The sequence below is a fragment of the Oncorhynchus masou genome, chromosome 16 (genome assembly GCF_036934945.1).
Source record: "Oncorhynchus masou masou isolate Uvic2021 chromosome 16, UVic_Omas_1.1, whole genome shotgun sequence".
Taxonomy (NCBI): Eukaryota; Metazoa; Chordata; class Actinopteri; order Salmoniformes; family Salmonidae; genus Oncorhynchus; species Oncorhynchus masou.
Genome location: NC_088227.1, coordinates 48,163,524 through 48,191,309, shown reverse-complemented (window position 1 = coordinate 48,191,309; position 27,786 = coordinate 48,163,524). Strand labels below are relative to the sequence as shown.

Here is a 27,786-nt window from a genome sequence, read left to right as displayed (position 1 = left end):
TGGTGGAGAAGACGACAAGGCTGCCTGGTGGAGTAGACGACAAGGCCGCCTGGTGGAGTAGACGGCAAGGACGCCTGGTGGAGTAGATGGCAAGGCCGCCTGGTGGAGTAGACGACATGATGGAGTAGACGACAAGGCCGCCTGGTGGAGTAGACGACAAGGCCGCCTGGTGGAGTAGACGACAAGGCCGCCTGGTGGAGTAGACGACAAGGCCGCCTGGTGGAGTAGACGACATGGTGGAGTAGACGACAAGGCCGCCTGGTGGAGTAGACGACAAGGCTGCCTGGTGGAGTAGACGACATGGTGGAGTAGACGACAAGGCCGCCTGGTGGAGTAGACGGCAAGGACGCCTGGTGGAGTAGATGGCAAGGCCGCCTGGTGGAGTAGACGACATGATGGAGTAGACGACCAGGCTGCCTGGTGGAGTAGACGACAAGGTGGAGTAGACGACAAGGCCGCCTGGTGGAGTAGACGACAAGGCCGCCTGGTGGAGTAGACGACAAGGCTGCCTGGTGGAGTAGACGACATGGTGGAGTAGACGACAAGGCCGCCTGGTGGAGTAGACGACAAGGCTGCCTGGTGGAGTTGACAACATGGTGGAGTAGACGACAAGGCCGCCTGATGGAGTAGACGACAAGGCCGCCTGGTGGAGTAGACGACATGGTGGAGTAGACGACAAGGCCGCCTGGTGGAGTAGATGACAAGGCCGCCTGGTGGAGTTGACGACATGGTGGAGTAGACGACAAGGCCGCCTGATGGAGTAGACGACAAGGCCGCCTGGTGGAGTAGACGACAAGGCCGCCTGGTGGAGTAGACGGCAAGGCCGCCTGGTGGAGTAGACGACATGGTGGAGTAGACGGCAAGGCCGCCTGGTGGAGTAGATGACAAGGTGGAGTAGACGACAAGGTGGAATAGACGACAAGGCCGCCTGGTGGAGTAGACGACAAGGTGGAGTAGACGACAAGGTGGAGTAGACGACAAGGCCGCCTGGTAGAGTAGACAACATGGTGGAGTAGACAACATGGTGGAGTAGACGACAAGGCCGCCTGGTGGAGTAGACGACAAGATGGAGTAGACGACAAGGTGGAGTAGACGACATGGTGGAGTAGACGACAAGGTGGAGTAGACGACATGGTGGAGTATACGACAAGGCCGCCTGGTGGAGTAGACGACATGGTGGAGTAGACGACAAGGCCGCCTGGTGGAGTAGACGACAAGGCAGCCTGGTGGAGTAGACGACAAGGCCGCCTGGTGGAGTAGGCGACATGGTGGAGTAGATGACAAGGCCGCCTGGTGGAATAGACGACATGGTGGAGTAGACGACAAGGTGGAGTAGACGACATGGTGGAGTAGATGACAAGGTGAAGTTGACGACATGGTGGAGTAGACGACAAGGCTGCCTGGTGGAATAGACGACATGGTGGAGTAGACGACAAGGCCGCCTGGTGGAGTAGACGACATGGTGGAGTAGACGACAAGGTGGAGTAGACGACATGGTGGAGTAGATGACAAGGTGAAGTTGACGACATGGTGGAGTAGACGACAAGGTGGAGTAGACAATAAGGCCGCCTGGTGGAGTAGGCGACATGGTGGAGTAGATGACATGGTGGAGTAGACAAGGCCGCCTGGTGGAGTAGACGGCAAGGCCGCCTGGTGGAGTAGACGTCAAGGCCGCCTGGTGGAGTAGACGACATGGTGGAGTAGACGGCAAGGCCGCCTGGTGGAGTAGACGGCAAGACCGCCTGGTGGAGTAGACGACTTGGTGGAGTAGACGACAAGGCCGCCTGGTGGAGTAGACGACAAGGCCGCCTGGTGGAGTAGACGGCAAGGCCGCCTGGTGGAGTAGACGACAAGGCCGCCTGGTGGAGTAGACGACAAGGCCGCCTGGTGGAGTAGACGACAAGGCCGCCTGGTGGAGTAGACGGCAAGGCCGCCTGGTGGAGTAGACGACAAGGCAGCCTGGTGGAGTAGACGACATGGTGGAGTAGACGGCAAGGCTGCCTGGTGGAGTAGATGACAAGGCTGCCTGGTGGAGTAGATGACAAGGCCGCCTGGTGGAGTAGATGACAGGGCCGCCTGGTGGAGTCGAAAGACAATCCAACACAGATGGAATAGTGAGAAACTATTTATTGATCTGACAATTTCCTTATCTGTAGTGTTTATCTGTAGTGTTTCAGTTAGGGGCAACCTTCGCCTCGAGCAGCTTTACAGTACTTCGTTAAAATAGCAAACCTTGCCTTCGTCCTTTACGTAGATCGCACAGGAGGTTGGTGGCACCGTAATCGGGGAGGATGGGCTCGTGGTAAAGGCTGGAGTGGAATGCTATCAAGTACATCAAACACATGGTTTCCATTCCAGCCATTTTTATGAGCCATCCTCCAATCAGCAGCCTCCAATGTTGTGATAAACACCTTGTGACAGTGTCACAATAGGTGTTAAATCTTGGGCCTCCAGCCCTGTATGAACTGTGTGATCTTGGTGACGTGCAATCGGCTGAGATGGAAGTCATGTGACAGGGTCTCCTCGTCGAGCTGAACCAGGAGGCTCCCGTCAACGCGCTCTCTCTGGAACACGCCCACCGCTGCCTCTGATAGGCCAATGAACCTCAGACTGGCAGACACCTCCTCCAATGAGAGGGCAGACAGGTCAGTGGGTGGGCGCCAGGCAGGGTCACTAGGCGGAGTCGACCCCTCGCATGTCCCGCCTCCCTCGGCGCCTCTGGAGAGCTCTGCTGTCTGATTGGTTGGTATAGGCTCTGGGGAAGGGCAGGGGGAGGGACTAGGGCGGTTAAAGGGGTTAAGTGCTCCGAAGGGAGCGAATCGACTCTGAGGGGGCGGAAGCCTCAGCCGGGAGAAGGAGGAGGAATTATAGCTCCACGGCTCCACCCAGGTGGCCTGCGCTGGCTGGGGATTGGCCAAGCTGTCAGCAGGGAGAGCAGGGATTGGCTCAGGGCTGATGTGGGAGGGGTCAGTCCAGGAACATGGATAACAGTAGATAGACGAGTCTGGAGGAGAGACAGAACAACTAGAGAGAGAAAGAGGGAAAGATGGAAAGAGAGAGAGAGGGAAGGATGAGAGAGAGGGATATGGTTAGTGTGTGTGTGTGTGTGTGTGTGTGTGTGTGTGTGTGTGTGTGTGTGTGTGTGTGTGTGTGTGTGTGTGTGTGTGTGTGTGTGTGTGTGTGTGTGTGTGTGTGTGTGTGTGTGTGTGTGTGTACCTGTTGGGTGGTCCAGAAGAGTAATAGGAGAGATGTGTCTGAGGGAAGCGGGGCGGGACCGGTGGACTGGGGGTGGGGCTTGGACAGGAAGGGGAGGAGTCTCCTTTACAGCATCGAGGAGGAACTGGAGGAGCGATCAGGAACCTGCACTCTTCTCTCACCTACACACACAACCACACACACACAACCACACACACACACACACACACACACACACACAACCACACACAACCACACAACCACACACACACACACACAACACACACACACACACACACACACACACACACACACACACACACACACACACACACACACACACACACACACACACACACACACACACACACACAATCACACACTGAGTATTTTCTATAGTCTGAAGAATTTCCAGAGGAATGTGCAAGGAATGTGTGTGTGTGTGTGTGTGTGTGTGTGTATGTGTGTGTGTGTTGGCATGCTGGTAAATGTCACTCTCAACCTTTCACTCCTGAAACACACTCTTCAGCATACAAACTGCATTGTTTGTTAGGGGCTTGTAAGTCAGCATTTCAAGGTAAGATCTACACTTCTTGTATTCTGCGCATGTGAATAATAAAGTTTTATTTGAAACACACAGAGTGAGTGTGTGTGTGACCAATTCCAGTAAGTGTGTATCAATAATTCAGTCTCATCCTGAGTTTAACAACCAGATGGAGAGAGAGAGAGAGTGGGTGGGGGGGATAGAGGGCTTTTTTTTTACACAAAGCCAACTTTAGCATGAAGATGGATAGAGGGCTTTTCTGACACAAAGCCTGATTTAGCATGAACAGCACCATTAAGGGTTTCCACCATTTTGAAGTTTCATCTTCTACTTCTGACAGTCGGAAGACAAACTGTGTTGTCTGAACAGGTATGAACCCAAGGTTGATGATTTACTGCCACCTGGAGGGTGTTGTCTGAACAGGTTTAAAGACAAGGTTGATGATTTACCGCCACCTGGAGGGTGTTGTCTGAACAGGTACAAAGTAAACTGAAGCATGGGAAGCATAGAAATAGCACACATAGAACAGATATGCCTTTTTTTAGACTTGCTTTCTATATGAATTTGGTGAGATCGTCCAAAACGTTACATATTGCAGCTTCAACAGCCTCCTACCGAGGCTCCTACCGAGGCTCAAGCCGAGGCTCCTACCGAGACTCCTGCCGAGGCTCAAGCCGAGACTCCTACCGAGGCTCCTACCGAGGCTCCGGCCGAGGCTCCTACTGAGGCTCCTACCGAGGCTCCTGGCGAGGCTCTAGCCGAGGCTACTACCGAGGCTCCTGCCGAGGCTCCTGCCGAGGCTCCTACCGAGACTCCTACCGAGGCTCCTGCCGAGGCTCCTACCGAGACTCCTACCGAGGCTCCTACCGAGGCTCTGGCCGAGGCTCCTACCGAGGCTCCGGCCGAGGCTCCTACCGAGGCTCCGAACGAGGCCCCTACCGAGGCTCCGGCCGAGGCTCCTAACGAGGCTCCGACCGAGGCCCCTACCGAGGCCCCTACCGGGGCTCCGACCGAGGCTCCGACCGAGGCCCCTACCGAGGCTCCGGCCGAGGCTCCTACCGAGGCTCCGACCGAGACCCCTACCGAGGCTCCAGCCGAGGCTCCTACCGAGGCTCCGACCGAGGCCCCTACCGAGGCCCCTACCGAGGCTCCGACCGAGGCCCATACCGAGGCCCCTACCGAGGCTCCTGCCGAGGCCCCTACCGAGGCTCCTGCCAAGGCTGCTACCGAGACTCTTACCGAGGCTCCTACCGAGGCTCTGGCCGAGGCTCCTACCGAGGCTCTGACCGAGGCCCCTACCGAGGCTCCGGCCGAGGCTCCTACCGAGGCTCATACCGAGGCCCCTACCGAGGCCCCGACCGAGACTCCGACCGAGGCCCCTACCGAGGCCCCTACCGAGACTCCTACCGAGGCTCCTGCCGAGGCCCCTACCGAGGCCCCTACCGAGGCCCCTACCGAGGCTCCGACCGAGGCCCCTACCGAGACTCCTACCGAGGCTCCTGCCGAGACTCCTACCGAGGCTCCTGCCGAGGCCCCTACCGAGGCCCCTACCGAGGCTCCGACCGAGGCCCCTACCGAGGCTCCTACCGAGGCCCCTACCGAGGCTCCGACCGAGGCCCCTACCGAGACCACTACCGAGGCCACTACCGAGGCTCCGACCGAGGCTCCAACCGAGGCCCCTACCGAGGCTCCGACCGAGGCCCCTTCCGAGGCTCCGACCATGCCCTACCGAGGCTCCGACCGAGGCTCCGACCGAGGCCCCTACCGAGGCTCCGACCGAGGCCCCTACCGAGGCCCCTACCGAGGCTCCGACCGAGGCCCCTACCGAGGCTCCTACTGAGGATCCTACCGAGGATCCTACCGAGGATCCTACCGAGGCTCCTACCGGGGCTCCGACCGAGGCTCCGACCGAGGCCCCTACCGAGGCCCCTACCGAGGCTCCGACCGAGGCCCCTACCGAGGCTCCTACTGAGGATCCTACCGAGGATCCTACCGAGGCTCCTGCCGAGGCTCCTGCCAAGGCCTCCTACCGAGGCCCCTACCGGGGCTCCGACCGAGGCTCCGACCGAGGCCCCTACCGAGGCTCCTACCGGGGCTCCGGCCGAGGCTCATACCGAGGCCCCTACCGATGCTCCTACCGAGGCCCCTACCGAGGCTCCTACCGAGGCCCCTACCGAGGCCCCTACCGAGGCTCATACCGAGGCCCCTACCGATGCTCCTACCGAGGCCCCTACCGAGGCTCCTACCGAGGCTCCGGCCGAGGATAATCATGTGCGTCCAGCTACACCCCCCTGTTGTTTTCTCAGAGGTGAAAAGTATGTTTTAAAACGATACGCAAGTAATCTTTTTATCTATAAAATGTCTGGCACAACTATTTTTCATTTCTTTTTACACATATAAATGTGATTCCAACCCTGTAAACATCATTTGGGCCTCCCAGGCGGTGTCACAGCCGGCCATGACCGGGAGCACCGTCCGGGGAGGGTTTGGCAGACCGGGTGCCTGCAAGCTGTCTGGGGTCATCAGTTGAACGGTGTTTCCTCTGATACGTTGGTTCGGTTGACTTCCGGGTTCAGCACGGTTTGGCGGTGCATGCTTCGGAGGACACGTCCTGATCTTCACCTCTACCGAGTTGCTGCACTGAGGCAAGGTCGTAACTATCAATTCGAAAACAGGTAAATGGGGTAAAACTGTTGAATAATCAAATAGTAAACGTAATTTGATTGATGACGTGCTAAAATGTAGGAGAGTCATTTCATACAAGCACAACGGTTTCCGCTCCTCGATTACCTTTGACCTTAATCAAAAGAAGGATTTGAGCAAAACAATTGATAATCTCCTTCAACCCTCCTAATGACCTGAATCGCCTTCATTCATTGGCTGATCCCTCCTAATGACCTGAATCGCCGCCATTCATTGGCTGATCCCTCCTAATGACCCAAATCGCCTTCATTCTCTTAATGACCTGGACGGAATTTGGTTCTTCCTTAACCTATAGGATGTCCCACCCAGTGGACTACTTACAAATGGAGACATCCCTCATTGGTGCTGCCCATGCTGTCACAGATAGGAGAGGTGCTCTCTAGGTATCTCTATGGCATAGATAGGAGAGGTGCTCTCTAGGTATCTCTATGGCATAGATAGGAGAGGTGCTCTCTAGGTATCTCTATGGCATAGATAGGAGAGGTGCTCTCTAGGTATCTCTTTGGCATAGATAGGAGAGGTGCTCTCTAGGTATCTCTATGGCATAGATAGGAGAGGTGCTCTCTAGGTATCTCTTTGGCATAGATAGGCGAGGGTATCTATATGGTATAGATAGGAGGGGCTCTCTAGGTATCTCTATGACAGAGGTCTCCAAAAGGTTGATCGCCAGCTACCAATAGCTCGCAGCCCACCTATAAGTAGCTCCCCAAACAATTCTGAAAGTACATGCAATGTTCACGTGTTCCACCGCAAACTGTCATAAACAAATCTCACAAGTATTAGACACCGCAAGCTCCCACCGCTGGTTAGCCACTATTGGTTTAAAAAGCCAAAAAACAAACACAATATCTACCAATTCATTTCCAGTAATATTGCCCCTGTCTTTCTGTGTGGTGCGCGTGTTTGTCTATTACTCCATGTGAAGCAAGTTGATGTTATAACCGTCTTGTGGGTTGACAGAAATACTAGATACTAGACTATGTATGTATAGTAATGTATCTATGTAATACTAGACTAGGTAGAAATACTTTCCCCAAAACCTTCCCAATTAAAGCTGCAATATGTCCCTATTTGGGCAACCCAACCAAATTCACATAGAAATGTATGTTATAGATCTGTCATTATCATTTAAAGCAAGTCTAAGAAGTGGTAGATCTGTTCTATGTGAGCAATTTCTATGCGTCCCGTTCTTAAGATTTGTTTTTGCATCTTTTTTACAATTGTCTTTGCATAGTGCATCTTGAAATGTTAACTGCAAAGTAGGCTCACCTGGCAGAAGTACATAATTTGTATCTATTATTTGCAAACGTTGCCATGAAATGAGCAGCAGCAGTCCACAACCATCACTAGACCGGCAAGTTAGACAGCACATTCCTCACTTGCTCGATGCACAATGAGGGGGGAAATCGACATTTGTTAGTCCTTCCAAACATAAAAAATAAGGTATTTAATGTGATGAAAAACACTCAGCCCACGTTGTTTCTCTATGAAAAACAAATAAAAATGTAGAAACAGGGGGGGTGGAAAAAAACATAGTGCACTACTTTTTCTTCACGAAGGACCCGGGAAGAGTAGCAGGGGAGAAGAGAAGAACGGGCCTATCTCTATGGCATAGATAGGAGAGGTGCTCTCTAGGAATCTCTATGGTATAGATAGGAGAGGTGCTCTCTAGGTATCTCTATGGTATAGATAGGAGAGGTGCTCTCTAGGTATCTCTATGATATAGATAGGTGAGGGTATCACGGTATAGATAGGAGAGGTGCTCTCTAGGAATCTCTATGGTATAGATAGGAGAGGTGCTCTCTAGGTATCTCTATGATATAGATAGGCGAGGGTATCTCTATGGTATAGATATACTAGAGAGAGCACCTCTCCTCTCTCTGGTATAGACGGAGAGGTGCTCTCTAGGTATCAATATAGTATAGATAGAGATACCTAGAGAGCACCTCTCGTATGATATAGATAGGCGAGGGTATCACGGTATAGATAGGAGAGGTGCTCTGTAGGAATCTCTATGGTATAGATAGGAGAGGGAATCTCTAGGTATCTCTATGGGAGAGACTCACTGCGTCTGATTTTGGAGGTACAGGCGGCGGGGTTGATACTCTTGTCACCATGGCGAGGCGGGCAGTCCCCAGCAATCCATCCAAAGAGGAAGAGGAATGGACGGAGATGCGGTTTGGCTCTGCCTTCCCCAGGCCCTCTGCAGTCTGATTGGTCCACAGTTCCTCGTAGGGGATCTCTTCACTGGTCTGCAGCTCAGCCTCTGTCCAATTGGGAGAGAGGTACTCTGTCCCCTCCCCTAGAGAGTCTCTGCAGCGTTGCGATTGGCTGATGTTGTCTGTAACTCCGCCCCCAGCGAACACACACACGGACAGCAGCTGAGAGTCCTGCGCTGACACACACACACCTCCCCTCCGCGGGCTCACACACACACCGTCCTCGCTCACACACACTCTCTCCTCGCTGAGTTCTGGACGCGTCTCACGGACGGCTCGGCTGTACCCATCAGGGTCGAAGCTGGCATGCTGCCGTAGCAACAGGCTGTCTGTAGTTGCCGAGGGCGTAGCCACAGAGAAGCGCGGCATGCAGCGTAGCAACAGGAAGTGGGAGGGAACCAGTTGTATTGGTCGTAGGACGAGACACAACACCACTGTCTTACTGACAATGTTCAACAGCTTGTAGCGATGCCCCTCTCTCACCTGGAGTCAGACAGAATCACACAGTTAGTCACCTACAGTACAGGACACAGTTACACAGTTAGTCACCTACAGTACAGAACACAGTTAGTCACCTACAGTACAGGACACAGTGAGTCACCTACAGTACCGAACACAGTTAGTCATCTACAGTACAGAACACAGTTAGTCACCTACAGTACAGAACACAGTTAGTCACCTACAGCACAGAACACAGTCACCTACAGTACCGAACACAGTTAGTCATCTACAGTACCGAACACAGTTAGTCACCTACAGTACAGGACACAGTGAGTCACCTACAGTACAGAACACAGTTACACAGGTAGTCACCTACAGTACAGAACACAGTTACACAGTCAGTCACCTACAGTACAGAACACAGTTAGTCACCTACAGTACAGAACACAGTGACACAGTTAGTCCCCTACAGTACAGAACAGAGTTACACAGTTAGTCCCCTACAGTACAGACCACAGTCACCTACAGTACAGGACACAGTTAGTCACCTACAGTACCGAACACAGTTAGTCATCTACAGTACAGAACACAGTTAGTCATCTACATTACAGAACACAGTTAGTCACCTACAGTACAGAACACAGTTAGTCACCTACAGTACAGGACACAGTTAGTCACCTACAGTACAGGACAGAGTTACACAGTTAGTCACCTACAGTACAGGACACAGTTAGTCAAATACAGTACAGGACACAGTTAGTCACCTACAGTACCGAACACAGTTAGTCACCTACAGTACAGAACACAGTTAGTCACCTACAGTACAGAACACAGTTAGTCACCTACTGTACAGAACACAGTTACACAGTTAGTCACCTACAGTACAGGACACAGTTAGTCACCTACAGTACCGAACACAGTTAGTCATCTACAGTACAGAACACAGTTAGTCACCTACAGTACAGAACACAGTTAGTCACCTACAGTACAGAACACAGTTAGTCACCTACAGTACAGAACACAGTGAAACAGTTAGTCCCCTACAGTACAGAACAGAGTTACACATTTAGTCCCCTACAGTACAGAACACAGTTAGTCACCTACAGTACAGAACACAGTTACACAGTCAGTCACCTACAGTACAGAACACAGTTAGTCACCTACAGTACAGAACACAGTGAAACAGTTAGTCACCTACAGTACAGACCACAGTCACCTACATTACAGAACACAGTTTGTCCCCTACAGTACAGAACACAGTTTGCCCCCTACAGTACAGAACACAGTTACACACCTACAGTACAGAACACAGTTACACAGTCAGTCACCTACAGTACAGAACATAACACAGTTAGTCACCTACAGTACAGAACACAGTTAGTCACCTACAGTACAGAACACAGTTTGTCCCCTACAGTACAGAACACAGTTACACACCTACAGTACAGAACACAGTTACACAGTCAGTCACCTACAGTACAGAACATAACACAGTTAGTCACCTACAGTACAGAACACAGTTAGTCACCTACAGTACAGAACACAGTTTGTCCCCTACAGTACAGAACACAGTTACACACCTACAGTACAGAACACAGATACACAGTTAGTCAACTACAGTACAGAACACAGTTAGTCACCTACAGTACAGGACACAGTTAGTAACCTACAGTACAGAACACAGTTACACACATACAGTACAGTACAGAACACAGTTACACAGTCAGTCACCTACAGTACAGAACACAGTTACACAGTTGGTCACCTACAGTACAGAACACAGTTAGTCCCCTACAGTACAGAACACAGTTAGTCCACTACAGTACAGAACACAGTTAGTCCCCTACAGTACAGAACACAGTTAGTCCCCTACAGTACAGAACAAAGTTACACAGTTAGTCCCCTACAGTACACAACACAGTTACACAGTTAGTTACCTACAGTACAGACCACAGCTACCTACAGTACAGAACACAGTTAGTCCCCTACAGTACAGAACACAGTTAGTCATCTACAGTACAGAACACAGTAAGTAACCTACAGTACAGAACACAGTTAGTCATCTACAGTACAGAACACAGTTACACACATACAGTACAGAACACAGTTAGTCACCTACAGTACAGGACACAGTTAGTCACCTACAGTACTGAACACAGTTAGTCATCTACAGTACAGAACACAGTTAGTCGCCTACAGTACAGAACACAGTTACACAGTCAGTCACCTACAATACAGAACACAGTTAAACAGTCAGTCACCTACAGTACAGAACACAGTTACACACCTACAGTACAGAACACAGATACACAGTTAGTCATCTACAGTACAGAACACAGTTAGTCGCCTACAGTACAGAACACAGTTACACACTTAATCACCTACAGTACAGAACACAGTTACACAGTCAGTCACCTACAGTACAGAACACAGTTACACACCTACAGTACAGAACACAGATACACAGTTAGTCATCTACAGTACAGAACACAGTTAGTCGCCTACAGTACAGAACACAGTTACACAGTCAGTCACCTACAGTACAGAACACAGTTAAACAGTCAGTCACCTACAGTACAGAACACAGTTAGTCATCTGCATTACAGAACACAGTTTGTCACCTTCAGTGCAGAACACAGTTAGTCACCTACAGTACAGAACACATTTAGTCACCTTCAGTACAGAACATAGTTACACAGTTAGTCACTTACAGTACAGAACACAGTTACACAGTCAGTCACCTACAGTACAGAACACAGTTACACACCTACAGTACAGAACACAGATACACAGTTAGTCAACTACAGTACAGAACACAGTTAGTCATCTACAGTACAGGACACAGTTAATAACCTACAGTACAGAACACAGTTACACACCTACAGTACAGTACAGAACACAGTTACACAGTCAGTCACCCACAGTACAGAACACAGTTACACAGTCAGTCACCTACAGTACAGAACACAGTTAGTCACCTACAGTACAGAACACAGTTTGCCCCCTACAGTACAGAACACAGTTACACACCTACAGTACAGAACACAGTTACACAGTCAGTCACCTACAGTACAGAACATAACACAGTTAGTCACCTACAGTACAGAACACAGTTAGTCACCTACAGTACAAAACACAGTTACACACCTACAGTACAGAACACAGATACACAGTTAGTCAACTACAGTACAGAACACAGTTTGTCACCTACAGTACAGGACACAGTTAGTAACCTACAGTACAGAACACAGTTACACACCTACAGTACAGTACAGAACACAGTTACACAGTCAGTCACCCACAGTACAGAACACAGTTACACAGTCAGTCAGCTACAGTACACAACACAGTTAGTCCCCTACAGTACAGAACACAGTTAGTCCACTACAGTACAGAACACAGTTAGTCCACTACAGTACAGAACAGTTACATAGTTAGTTCCCCAGAGTACAGAACAAAGTTACACAGTTAGTACCCTACAGTACAGACCACAGTCCCCTACAGTACACAACACAGTTACACAGTTAGTTACCTACAGTACAGAACACAGCTACCTACAGTACAGAACACAGTTAGTCCCCTACAGTACAGAACACAGTTAGTCATCTACAGTACAGAACACAGTTACACACATACAGTACAGAACACAGTTAGTCACCTACAGTACAGGACACAGTTAGTCACCTACAGTACTGAACACAGTTAGTCATCTACAGTACAGAACACAGTTAGTCATCTACAGTACAGAACACAGTTAAACAGTCAGTCACCTACAGCACAGAACACAGTTAGTCACTTACAGTACAGAACACAGTTTGTCCCCTACAGTACAGAACACAGTTACACACCTACAGTACAGAACACAGATACACAGTTAGTCAACTACAGTACAGAACACAGTTAGTCACCTACAGTACAGGACACAGTTAGTAACCTACAGTACAGAACAGAGTTACACACCTACAGTACAGTACAGAACACAGTTACACAGTCAGTCACCCACAGTACAGAACACAGTTACACAGTTGGTCACCTACAGTACAGAACACAGTCAGTCACATACAGTACAGAACACAGTTACACAGTTAGTCATCTACAGTACAGAACACAGTTAGTCCCCTACAGTACAGAACAGTTACATAGTTCGTTCCCCACAGTACAGAACAAAGTTACACAGTTAGTTACCTACAGTACACAACACCGTTACACAGTTAGTTACCTACAGTACACAACACAGTTACACAGTCAGTCACCCACAGTACAGAACACAGTTACACGGTCAGTCACCTACAGTACAGAACACAGTTACACAGTTGGTCACCTACAGTACAGAACACAGTTAGTCCACTACAGTACAGAACACAGTTAGTCACTTACAGTACAGAACACAGTTACACAGTTTGTCCCCTACAGTACAGAACACAGTTAAACAGTCAGTCACCTACAGCACAGAACACAGTTAGTCACTTACAGTACAGAACACAGTTAGTGATCTGCATTACAGAACACAGTTTGTCACCTTCAGTGCAGAACACAGTTAGTCACCTACAGTACAGAACACATTTAGTCACCTACAGTACAGAACACAGTTACACAGTCAGTCACCTACAGTACAGAAAACAGTTAGTCACCTACAGTACAGAACACAGTTACACAGTTAGTCACCTACAGTACAGAACACAGTTAGTCACCTACAGTACAGAACACAGTTAGTCACCTACAGTACAGAACACAGTTAGTCACCTACAGTACAGAACACAGTTACACACTTAGTCACCTACAGTACAGAACACAGTTACACAGTCATTCACCTACAGTACAGAACACAGTTAGTCACCTAGAGTACAGAACAGAGTTACACAGTCAGTCCCCTACAGTACAGACCACAGTCACCTACAGCACAGAAAACAGTTAGTCATCTACATTACAGAACACAGTTAGTCCCCTACAGTACAGAACACAGTTTGCCCCCACCAGTACAGAACACAGTTACACACCTACAGTACAGAACACAGTTACACAGTCAGTCACCCACAGTACAAAACACAGTTACACAGTCAGTCACCCACAGTACAGAACACAGTTACACAGTCAGTCACCTACAGCACAGAACACAGTTACACAGTCAGTCACCTACAGTACAGAACACAGTTAGTCCCCTACAGTACAGAACACAGTTAGTCATCTACATTACAGAACACAGTTAGTCACCTTCAGTACAGAACATAGTTACACAGTTAGTCACCTACAGTACAGAACACAGATACACAGTTAGTCAACTACAGTACAGAACACAGTTAGTCACCAACAGTACAGGACACAGTTAATAACCTACAGTACAGAACACAGTTACACACCTACAGTACAGTACAGAACACAGTTACACAGTCAGTCACCCACAGTACAGAACACAGTTACACAGTCAGTCACCTACAGTACACAACACAGTTACACAGTTAGTTACCTACAGTACAGACCACAGTTACCTACAGTACAGAACACAGTTAGTCCCCTACAGTACAGAACACAGTTAGTCATCTACAGTACAGAACACAGTTAGTCGCCTACAGTACAGAACACAGTTACACAGTCAGTCACCTACAGTACAGAACACAGTTAAACAGTCAGTAACCTACAGCACAGAACACAGTTAGTCACTTACAGTACAGAACACAGTTAGTGATCTGCATTACAGAACACAGTTTGTCACCTTCAGTGCAGAACACAGTTAGTCACCTACAGTACAGAACACATTTAGTCACCTACAGTACAGAACACAGTTACACAGTCAGTCACCTACAGTACAGAAAACAGTTAGTCACCTACAGTACAGAACACAGTTACACAGTTAGTCACCTACAGTACAGAACACAGTTAGTCACCTACAGTACAGAACACAGTTAGTCACCTACAGTACAGAACACACTTAGTCACCTACAGTACAGAACACAGTTACACAGTCATTCACCTACAGTACAGAACACAGTTAGTCACCTAGAGTACAGAACAGAGTTACACAGTCAGTCCCCTACAGTACAGACCACAGTCACCTACAGTACAGAAAACAGTTAGTCATCTACATTACAGAACACAGTTAGTCCCCTACAGTACAGAACACAGTTTGCCCCCACCAGTACAGAACACAGTTACACACCTACAGTACAGAACACAGTTACACAGTCAGTCACCCACAGTACAAAACACAGTTACACAGTCAGTCACCCACAGTACAGAACACAGTTACACAGTCAGTCACCTACAGCACAGAACACAGTTACACAGTCAGTCACCTACAGTACAGAACACAGTTAGTCCCCTACAGTACAGAACACAGTTAGTCCACTACAGTACAGAACACAGTTAGTCACCTACAGTACAGAACACAGTTAGTTACCTACAGTACAGACCACAGTCACCTACAGTACAGAACACAGTTAGTCACCTACAGTACAGAACACAGTAAGTAACCTACAGTACAGAACACAGTTAGTCATCTACAGTACAGAACACAGTTACACACATACAGTACAGAACACAGTTAGTAACCTACAGTACAGGACACAGTTAGTCACCTACAGTACAGAACACAGTAAGTAACCTACAGTACAGAACAGAGTTAGTCATCTACAGTACAGAACACAGTTAGTCACCTACAGTACAGGACACAGTTAGTAACCTACAGTACAGAACACAGTTACACACCTACAGTACAGTACAGAACACAGTTACACAGTTAGTCCCCTACAGTACAGAACACAGTTAGTCCCCAACAGTACAGAACACAGTTAGTCCCCTACAGTACAGAACAGTTACATAGTTAGTTCCCTACAGTACAGACCACAGTTACACAGTTGGTCACCTACAGTACAGAACACAGTTAGTCCCCTACAGTACAGACCACAGTCACCTACAGTACAGAACACCGTTAGTCCCCTACAGTACAAAAACACAGTTAGTCATCTACAGTACAGAACACAGTAAGTAACCTACAGTACAGAAAACAGTTAGTCATCTACAGTACAGAACACAGTTACACACATACAGTACAGAACACAGTTAGTCACCTACAGTACAGGACACAGTTAGTCACCTACAGTACCGAACACAGTTAGTCATCTACAGTACAGAACACAGTTAGACACCTACTGTACAGGACACAGTTAGTAACCTACAGTACAGAACACAGTTACACACCTACAGTACAGCACACAGTTACACAGTCAGTCACCCACAGTACAGAACACAGTTACACAGTCAGTCACCTACAGTACAGAACACAGTTACACAGTTGGTCACCTACAGTACAGAATACAGTTAGTCCCCTACAGTACAAAACACAGTTAGTCCACTACAGTACAGAACACAGTTAGTCACCTACAGTACAGAACACAGTTAGTCCCCTACAGTACAGAACACAGTCATCAACAGTACAGAACACAGTTAGTCCCCTACAGTACAAAACACAGTTAGTCCACTACAGTACAGAACACAGTTGGTCCCCTACAGTACAGAATACAGTTAGTCCCCTACAGTACAAAACACAGTTAGTCCACTACAGTACAGAACACAGTTAGTCACCTACAGTACAGAACACAGTTAGTCCCCTACAGTACAGAACACAGTTAGTCATCAACAGTACAGAACACAGTTAGTCCCCTACAGTACAAAACACAGTTAGTCCACTACAGTACAGAACACAGTTGGTCCCCTACAGTACAGAACACAGTTAGTCCCCTACAGTACAGAACAGTTACATAGTTAGTTCCCCACAGTACAGAACAAAGTTACAAAGTTAGTCCCCTACAGTACAAAACACAGTTACACAGTTAGTTACCTACAGTACAGACCACAGTCACCTACAGTACAGAACACCGTTAGTCCCCTACAGTACAGAACACAGCTAGTCATCTACAGTACAGAACACAGTTACACAGTAAGTAACCTACAGTACAGAACACAGTTACACAGTTAGTCATCTACAGTACAGAACACAGTAAGTAACCTACAGTACAGAACACAGTTACACAGTTAGTCATCTACAGTACAGAACACAGTTACACACATACAGTACAGAACACAGTTAGTCACCTACAGTACAGAACACAGTTAGTCCCCTACAGTACAGAACAGTTACATAGTTAGTTCCCCACAGTACAGAACACAGTTAGTCATCTACAGTACAGAACACTGTAAGTAACCTACAGTACAGAACACAATTAGTCATCTACAGTACAGAACACAGTTACACACATACAGTACAGAACACAGTTAGTCACCTACAGTACAGGACACAGTTAGTCACCTACAGTACCGAACACAGTTAGTCATCTACAGTACAGAACACAGTTAGTCGCCTACAGTACAGAACACAGTTACACAGTCAGTCACCTACAGCACAGAACACAGTTAGTCACCTACAGTACAGAACACAGTTAGTCGCCTACAGTACAGAACACAGTTACACAGTCAGTCACCTACAGCACAGAACACAGTTAGTCACTTACAGTACAGAACACAGTTAGTCATCTACATTACAGAACACAGTTTGTCACCTTCAGTGCAGAACACAGTTAGTCACCTACAGTACAGAACACATTTAGTCACATTCAGTACAGAACATAGTTACACAGTTAGTCACTTACGGTACAGAACACAGTTACACAGTCAGTCACCTACAGTACAGAACACAGTTAGTCACCTACAGTACAGAACACATTTAGTCACCTACAGTACAGAACACAGTTCGTCATCTACAGTACATAACACAGTTAGTCACCTACAGCACAGAACACAGTTAGTCATCTACAGGACAGAACACACAGTTACACAGTTAGTCACCTACAGCACAGAACACAGTTAGTCATCTACAGTACATAACACAGTTAGTCACCTACAGTCCAGAACACAGTTAGTCACCTACAGTACAGAACACAGTTACACAGTTAGTCACCTACAGTACAGAACACAGTTAGTTATCTACAGTACAGAACACAGTTAGTCATCTATAGTACAGTACACAGTTAGCCACCTACAGTACAGAACACAGTTACACAGTTAGTCACCTACAGTACAGAATGCAGTTAGTCATCTACAGTATAGAACACAGTTAGTCATCTACAGGACAGAACACACAGTTACACAGTTAGTCACCTACAGTACAGAACACAGTTAGTCACCTACAATACAGAACGCAGTTAGTTACCAAGAGTACAGAACACACAGTTTGTCATCTACAGTACAGAACACAGTTAGTCATCTACAGTACAGAACACAGTGAGTCACCTACAGAATAGAACACAGTTAGTCATCTACAGTACAGAACATACAGTTACACAGTTAGTCCCCTACAGTACAGAACACACAGTTACACAGTTGGTCACCTACAGTACAGAACACAGTTAGTCACCTACAATACAGAACGCAGTTAGTTACCAAGAGTACAGAACACACAGTTTGTCATCTACAGTACAGAACACAGTTAGTCATCTACAGTACAGAACACAGTGAGTCACCTACAGAATAGAACACAGTTAGTCATCTACAGGACAGAACACACAGTTACACAGTTAGTCACCTACAGTACAGAACACAGTTAGTCACCTACAATACAGAACGCAGTTAGTTACCAAGAGTACAGAACACACAGTTTGTCATCTACAGTACAGAACACAGTTAGTCATCTACAGTACAGAACACAGTGAGTCACCTACAGAATAGAACACAGTTAGTCATCTACAGGACAGAACACACAGTTACACAGTTAGTCACCTACAGTACAGAACACAGTTAGTCATCTACAGTACAGAACCCACAGTTACACAGTTAGTCCCCTACAGTACAGAACACAGTTACACAGTTCGTCACCTACAGTACAGAACATAGTTACACAGTTCGTCACCTACAGAACATAACACAGTTAGTCACCTACAGCACAGAACACAGTTTGTCCCATACAGTACAGAACACAGTTACACACCTACAGTACAGAACACAGTTACACAGTTCGTCACCTACAGTACAGAACATAGTTACACAGTTCGTCACCTACAGAACATAACACAGTTAGTCACCTACAGCACAGAACACAGTTAGTCACCTACAGTACAGAACACAGTTAGTCGCCTACAGTACAGAACACAGTTACACAGTCAGTCACCTACAGCACAGAACACAGTTAGTCACTTACAGTACAGAACACAGTTAGTCATCTACATTACAGAACACAGTTTGTCACCTTCAGTGCAGAACACAGTTAGTCACCTACAGTACAGAACACATTTAGTCACATTCAGTACAGAACATAGTTACACAGTTAGTCACTTACGGTACAGAACACAGTTACACAGTCAGTCACCTACAGTACAGAACACAGTTAGTCACCTACAGTACAGAACACATTTAGTCACCTACAGTACAGAACACAGTTCGTCATCTACAGTACATAACACAGTTAGTCACCTACAGCACAGAACACAGTTAGTCATCTACAGGACAGAACACACAGTTACACAGTTAGTCACCTACAGCACAGAACACAGTTAGTCATCTACAGTACATAACACAGTTAGTCACCTACAGTCCAGAACACAGTTAGTCACCTACAGTACAGAACACAGTTACACAGTTAGTCACCTACAGTACAGAACACAGTTAGTTATATACAGTACAGAACACAGTTAGTCATCTACAGTACAGTACACAGTTAGCCACCTACAGTACAGAACACAGTTACACAGTTAGTCACCTACAGTACAGAATGCAGTTAGTCATCTACAGTATAGAACACAGTTAGTCATCTACAGGACAGAACACACAGTTACACAGTTAGTCACCTACAGTACAGAACACAGTTAGTCACCTACAATACAGAACGCAGTTAGTTACCAAGAGTACAGAACACACAGTTTGTCATCTACAGTACAGAACACAGTTAGTCATCTACAGTACAGAACACAGTGAGTCACCTACAGAATAGAACACAGTTAGTCATCTACAGTACAGAACATACAGTTACACAGTTAGTCCCCTACAGTACAGAACACACAGTTACACAGTTGGTCACCTACAGTGCAGAACGCAGTTAGTCACCTGCAGTACAGAACACAGTTAGTCATCTACAGGACAGAACACACAGTTACACAGTTAGTCACCTACAGTACAGAACACAGTTAGTCATCTACAGTACAGAACCCACAGTTACACAGTTAGTCCCCTACAGTACAGAACACAGTTACACAGTTCGTCACCTACAGTACAGAACATAGTTACACAGTTCGTCACCTACAGAACATAACACAGTTAGTCACCTACAGCACAGAACACAGTTTGTCCCATACAGTACAGAACACAGTTACACACCTACAGTACAGAACACAGTTACACAGTTAGTCAACTACAGTACTGAACACAAGTTAGTCCCCTACAGTACAGAATACAGTTACACAGTCAGTCACCCACAGTACAGAACACAGTAACACAGTCAGTCACCTACAGTACAGAACACATTTACACAGTTGGTCACCTACAGTACAGAACACAGTCAGTCACCTACAGTACAGAACACATTTACACAGTTGGTCACCTACAGTACAGAACACAGTCAGTCACCTACAGTACAGAACACAGTTACACAGTTTGTCACCTACAGTACAGAACATAGTTACACAGTTCGTCACCTACAGAACATAACACAGTTAGTCACCTACAGCACAGAACACAGTTTGTCCCATACAGTACAGAACACAGTTACACACCTACAGTACAGAACACAGTTACACAGTTAGTCAACTACAGTATTGAACACAAGTTAGTCCCCTACAGTACAGAATACAGTTACACAGTCAGTCACCCACAGTACAGAACACAGTAACACAGTCAGTCACCTACAGTACAGAACACATTTACACAGTTGGTCACCTACAGTACAGAACACAGTCAGTCACCTACAGTACAGAACACATTTACACAGTTGGTCACCTACAGTACAGAACACAGTCAGTCACCTACAGTACAGAACACAGTTAGTCATCTATAGTACAGAACACAGTTAGTCAACAACAGTACAGAACACAGTTATTCACCGACAGTACAGAACACAGTTACACAGTTAGTCACCTACAGTACAGACCACAGTCACCTACAGTACAGAACACAGTTATTCCATTACAGTACAGAACACAGTTAGTCATCTACAGTACAGAACACAGTCAGTCACCTACAGTACAGTACAGAACAGTTACATAGTTAGTTCCCTACAGTACAGAACAAAGTTACACAGTTAGTCCCCTACAGTACACAACACAGTTAGTCATCTATAGTACAGAACAAAGTTACACAGTTAGTCCCCTACAGTACACAACACAGTTAGTCATCTATAGTACAGAACAAAGTTACACAGTTAGTCCCCTACAGTACAGACCACAGTCACCTACAGTACAGAACACAGTGAGTCCCCTACAGTACAGAACACAGTTAGTCATCTATAGTACAGAACACAGTTAGTCATCAACAGTACAGAACACAGTTATTCACCGACAGTACAGAACCCACAGTTACACAGTTAGTCCCCTACAGTACAGAACACAGTTACACAGTTTGTCACCTACAGTACAGAACATAGTTACACAGTTCGTCACCTACAGAACATAACACAGTTAGTCACCTACAGCACAGAACACAGTTTGTCCCATACAGTACAGAACACAGTTACACACCTACAGTACAGAACACAGTTACACAGTTAGTCAACTACAGTATTGAACACAAGTTAGTCCCCTACAGTACAGAATACAGTTACACAGTCAGTCACCCACAGTACAGAACACAGTAACACAGTCAGTCACCTACAGTACAGAACACATTTACACAGTTGGTCACCTACAGTACAGAACACAGTCAGTCACCTACAGTACAGAACACATTTACACAGTTGGTCACCTACAGTACAGAACACAGTCAGTCACCTACAGTACAGAACACAGTTAGTCATCTATAGTACAGAACACAGTTAGTCAACAACAGTACAGAACACAGTTATTCACCGACAGTACAGAACACAGTTACACAGTTAGTCACCTACAGTACAGACCACAGTCACCTACAGTACAGAACACAGTTATTCCATTACAGTACAGAACACAGTTAGTCATCTACAGTACAGAACACAGTCAGTCACCTACAGTACAGTACAGAACAGTTACATAGTTAGTTCCCTACAGTACAGAACAAAGTTACACAGTTAGTCCCCTACAGTACACAACACAGTTAGTCATCTATAGTACAGAACAAAGTTACACAGTTAGTCCCCTACAGTACACAACACAGTTAGTCATCTATAGTACAGAACAAAGTTACACAGTTAGTCCCCTACAGTACAGACCACAGTCACCTACAGTACAGAACACAGTGAGTCCCCTACAGTACAGAACACAGTTAGTCATCTATAGTACAGAACACAGTTAGTCATCAACAGTACAGAACACAGTTATTCACCGACAGTACAGAACACTGTTACACAGTTAGTCACCTACAGTACAGACCACAGTCACCTACAGTACAGAACACAGTTATTCCATTACAGTACAGAACACAGTTAGTCATCTACAGTACAGAACACAGTTAGTTACCTATAGTACAGAACACAGTTAGTCCCCTACAGTACAGAACAGTTACATAGTCCCCTACAGTACAGACCACAGTCACCTACAGTACAGAACACAGTTAATCATCTACATTACAGAACACAGTTAGTCACCTACAGTACAGAACACAGTTAGTCACCTACAGTACAGAACACAGTTAGTCATCTACAGTACAGAACACAGTTAGTCATCTATAGTACAGAACACAGTTACACAGTTAGTCCCCTACAGTACAGAACAGTTACATAGTTAGTCACCTACAGTACAGACCACAGTCATCTACAGTACAGAACACAGTTAGTCATCTATAGTACAGAACACAGTTAGTCATCTATAGTACAGAACACAGTTAGTCATCTACAGTACAGAACACAGTTAGTCATCTATAGTACAGAACACAGTTACATAGTTAGTCCCCTACAGTACAGAACAGTTACATAGTTGGTCATCTACAGTACAGAACACAGTTAGTCATCTATAGTACAGAACACAGTTAGTCCCCTACAGTACAGAACAGTTACATAGTTAGTTCCCTACAGTACAGACCACAGTCACCTACAGTACAGAACACAGTTAGTCACCTACAGTACACAACACAGTTAGTCACCTACAGTACAGAACACAGTTAGTCATCTACATTACAGAACACAGTTAGTCATCTACAGGACAGAACACACAGTTACACAGTTAGTCACCTACAGTACAAAACACAGTTAGTCATCTACAGTACAGAACACACAGTTACACAGTTAGTCACCTACAGTACAAAACACAGTTAGTCATCTACAGTACAGAACACACAGTTACACAGTTAGTCACCGACAGTACAGAACGCAGTTCGTCACCAAGAGTACAGAACACACAGTTACCCAGTTAGTCACCTACAGTACAGACCACAGTCACCTACAGTACAGAACACAGTTAGTCACCTACAGTACAGAACACAGTTAGTCACCTACAGTACAGAACACCGTTAGTCACCTACAGTACAGAACACAGTTAGTCATCTACATTACAGAACACAGTTAGTCACCTACAGTACAGAACACAGTTAGTCACCTACAGTACAGAACACAGTTAGTCATCTACATTACAGAACACAGTTAGTCATCTACAGGACAGAACACACAGTTACACAGTTAGTCACCTACAGTACAAAACACAGTTAGTCATCTACAGTACAGAACACACAGTTACACAGTTAGTCACCTACAGTACAAAACACAGTTAGTCATCTACAGTACAGAACACACAGTTACACAGTTAGTCACCGACAGTACAGAACGCAGTTCGTCACCAAGAGTACAGAACACACAGTTACACAGTTAGTCACCTACAGTACAGAACACAGGTAGTCACCTGCAGTACAGAACACAGTTAGGCATCTACAGTACAGAACACAGTTAGTCATCTATAGTACAGAACACAGTTAGTCATCAACAGTACAGAACACAGTTACACAGTTAGTCCCCTACAGTACAGAACACAGTTATTTACCTACAGTACTAAACAGAGTTACACAGTTAGTCCCCTACAGTACAGATCACAGTTGGTCATCAACAGTACATAACACAGTTATTCACCTACAGTACAGAACAGAGTTACACAGTTAGTCACCTACAGTACAGAACACAGTTAGTCATCTACAGTACAGAACACTGTTAGTCATCTACAGTACAGAACACAGGTAGTCATCTACAGTACAGAACACAGTTAGTCATCTACAGTACAGAACACAGTTAGTCATCTATAGTACAGAACACAGTTAGTCATCAACAGTACAGAACACAGTTACACAGTTAGTCCCCTACAGTACAGAACACAGTTATTTACCTACAGTACTAAACAGAGTTACACAGTTAGTCCCCAACAGTACAGATCACAGTTGGTCATCAACAGTACATAACACAGTTATTCACCTACAGTACAGAACAGAGTTACACAGTTAGTCATCTACAGTACAGAACACTGTTAGTCATCTACAGTACAGAACACAGGTAGTCATCTACAGTACAGAACACAGTTAGTCACCTACAGTACAGAACACAGTTAGTCATCTATAGTACAGAACACAGTTAGTCATCTATAGTACAGAACACAGTTAGTCATCAACAGTACAGAACACAGTTATTCACCTACAGTACAGAACACAGTTAGTCATCTACATTACAGAACACAGTTAGTCATCTACAGGACAGAACACACAGTTACACAGTTAGTCACCTACAGTACAGAACACAGTTAGTCATCTACAGTACAGAACACACAGTTAAACAGTTAGTCACCGACAGTACAGAACGCAGTTCGTCACCAAGAGAACAGAACACACAGTTACACAGTTAGTCACCTACAATACAGAACACAGGTAGTCACCTGCAGTACAGAACACAGTTCGTCATCTACAGTACAGAACACAGTTAGTCATCTATAGTACAGAACACAGTTAGTCATCAACAGTACAGAACACAGTTACACAGTTAGTCCCCTACAGTACAGAACACAGTTAGTCATCTACAGTACAGAACACAGTTAGTCACCTACATTACAGAACACAGTTAGTCATCTACAGGACAGAACACACAGTTACACAGTTAGTCACCTACAGTACAAAACACAGTTAGTCATCTACAGTACAGAACACACAGTTACACAGTTAGTCACCTACAGTACAAAACACAGTTAGTCATCTACAGTACAGAACACACAGTTACACAGTTAGTCACCGACAGTACAGAACGCAGTTCGTCACCAAGAGTACAGAACACACAGTTACACAGTTAGTCACCTACAGTACAGACCACAGTCACCTACAGTACAGAACACAGTTAGTCACCTACAGTACAGAACACAGTTAGTCACCTACAGTACAGAACACCGTTAGTCACCTACAGTACAGAACACAGTTAGTCATCTACATTACAGAACACAGTTAGTCACCTACAGTACAGAACACAGTTAGTCACCTACAGTACAGAACACAGTTAGTCATCTACATTACAGAACACAGTTAGTCATCTACAGGACAGAACACACAGTTACACAGTTAGTCACCTACAGTACAAAACACAGTTAGTCATCTACAGTACAGAACACACAGTTACACAGTTAGTCACCGACAGTACAGAACGCAGTTCGTCACCAAGAGTACAGAACACACAGTTACACAGTTAGTCACCTACAGTACAGAACACAGGTAGTCACCTGCAGTACAGAACACAGTTAGGCATCTACAGTACAGAACACAGTTAGGCATCTACAGTACAGAACACAGTTAGTCACCTACAGTACAGAACACAGTTAGTCATCTACAGTACAGAACACAGTTAGTCATCTATAGTACAGAACACAGTTAGTCATCAACAGTACAGAACACAGTTACACAGTTAGTCCCCTACAGTACAGAACACAGTTATTTACCTACAGTACTAAACAGAGTTACACAGTTAGTCCCCTACAGTACAGATCACAGTTGGTCATCAACAGTACATAACACAGTTATTCACCTACAGTACAGAACAGAGTTACACAGTTAGTCACCTACAGTACAGAACACAGTTAGTCATCTACAGTACAGAACACTATTAGTCATCTACAGTACAGAACACAGGTAGTCATCTACAGTACAGAACACAGTTAGTCATTTACAGTACAGAACACAGTTAGTCATCTATAGTACAGAACACAGTTAGTCATCAACAGTACAGAACACAGTTACACAGTTAGTCCCCTACAGTACAGAACACAGTTATTTACCTACAGTACTAAACAGAGTTACACAGTTAGTCCCCTACAGTACAGATCACAGTTGGTCATCAACAGTACATAACACAGTTATTCACCTACAGTACAGAACAGAGTTACACAGTTAGTCATCTACAGTACAGAACACTGTTAGTCATCTACAGTACAGAACACAGGTAGTCATCTACAGTACAGAACACAGTTAGTCACCTACAGTACAGAACACAGTTAGTCATCTATAGTACAGAACACAGTTAGTCATCTATAGTACAGAACACAGTTAGTCATCAACAGTACAGAACACAGTTATTCACCTACAGTACAGAACACAGTTAGTCATCTACATTACAGAACACAGTTAGTCATCTACAGGACAGAACACACAGTTACACAGTTAGTCACCTACAGTACAGAACACAGTTAGTCATCTACAGTACAGAACACACAGTTAAACAGTTAGTCACCGACAGTACAGAACGCAGTTCGTCACCAAGAGTACAGAACACACAGTTACACAGTTAGTCACCTACAATACAGAACACAGGTAGTCACCTGCAGTACAGAACACAGTTCGTCATCTACAGTACAGAACACAGTTAGTCATCTATAGTACAGAACACAGTTAGTCATCAACAGTACAGAACACAGTTACACAGTTAGTCCCCTACAGTACAGAACACAGTTAGTCATCTACAGTACAGAACACAGTTAGTCACCTACAGTACAGAACACAGTTAGTCATCTACAGTACAGAACACAGTTAGTCATCTATAGTACAGAACACAGTTACATAGTTAGTCCCCTACAGTACAGAACACAGTTAGTCATCTACAGTACAGAACACAGTTATTCACCTACAGTACAGAACACAGTTAGTCATCTACATTACAGAACACAGTTAGTCATCTACAGGACAGAACACACAGTTACACAGTTAGTCACCTACAGTACAGAACACAGTTAGTCATCTACAGTACAGAACACACAGTTACACAGTTAGTCACCGACAGTACAGAACGCAGTTCGTCACCAAGAGTACAGAACACACAGTTACACAGTTAGTCACCTACAATACAGAACACAGTTAGTCATCAACAGTACAGAACACAGTTACACAGTTAGTCCCCTACAGTACAGAACACAGTTATTCACCTACAGTACAAAACAGAGTTACACAGTTAGTCCCCTACAGTACAGATCACAGTTGGTCATCAACAGTACAGAACACAGTTAGTCATCTACAGTACAGAACACAGTTAGTCACCTACAGTACAGAACACAGTTAGTCATCTACAGTACAGAA

The 27,786-nt window shown here is 45.8% G+C and overlaps 1 protein-coding gene across 1 annotated transcript in view; it reads right to left on the bottom strand.

The window, feature by feature from the left end:
• Positions 1 to 1,916: 1,916 nt before the first annotated feature.
• gareml (GRB2 associated, regulator of MAPK1-like) overlaps positions 1,917 to 27,786 on the bottom strand; it is a 63,773-nt gene continuing 37,903 nt past the window's right edge. Inside the window, exons 6-8 of the mRNA XM_064990460.1 lie at positions 8,509 to 9,144; positions 3,217 to 3,377; positions 1,917 to 3,024 (exon numbers count right to left, since the gene is read on the bottom strand). Coding sequence (XP_064846532.1) covers positions 2,436 to 3,024; positions 3,217 to 3,377; positions 8,509 to 9,144 — 1,386 coding nt within the window. The 3' untranslated portion in view covers positions 1,917 to 2,435. The remainder of the gene's footprint in view (positions 3,025 to 3,216; positions 3,378 to 8,508; positions 9,145 to 27,786) is intronic.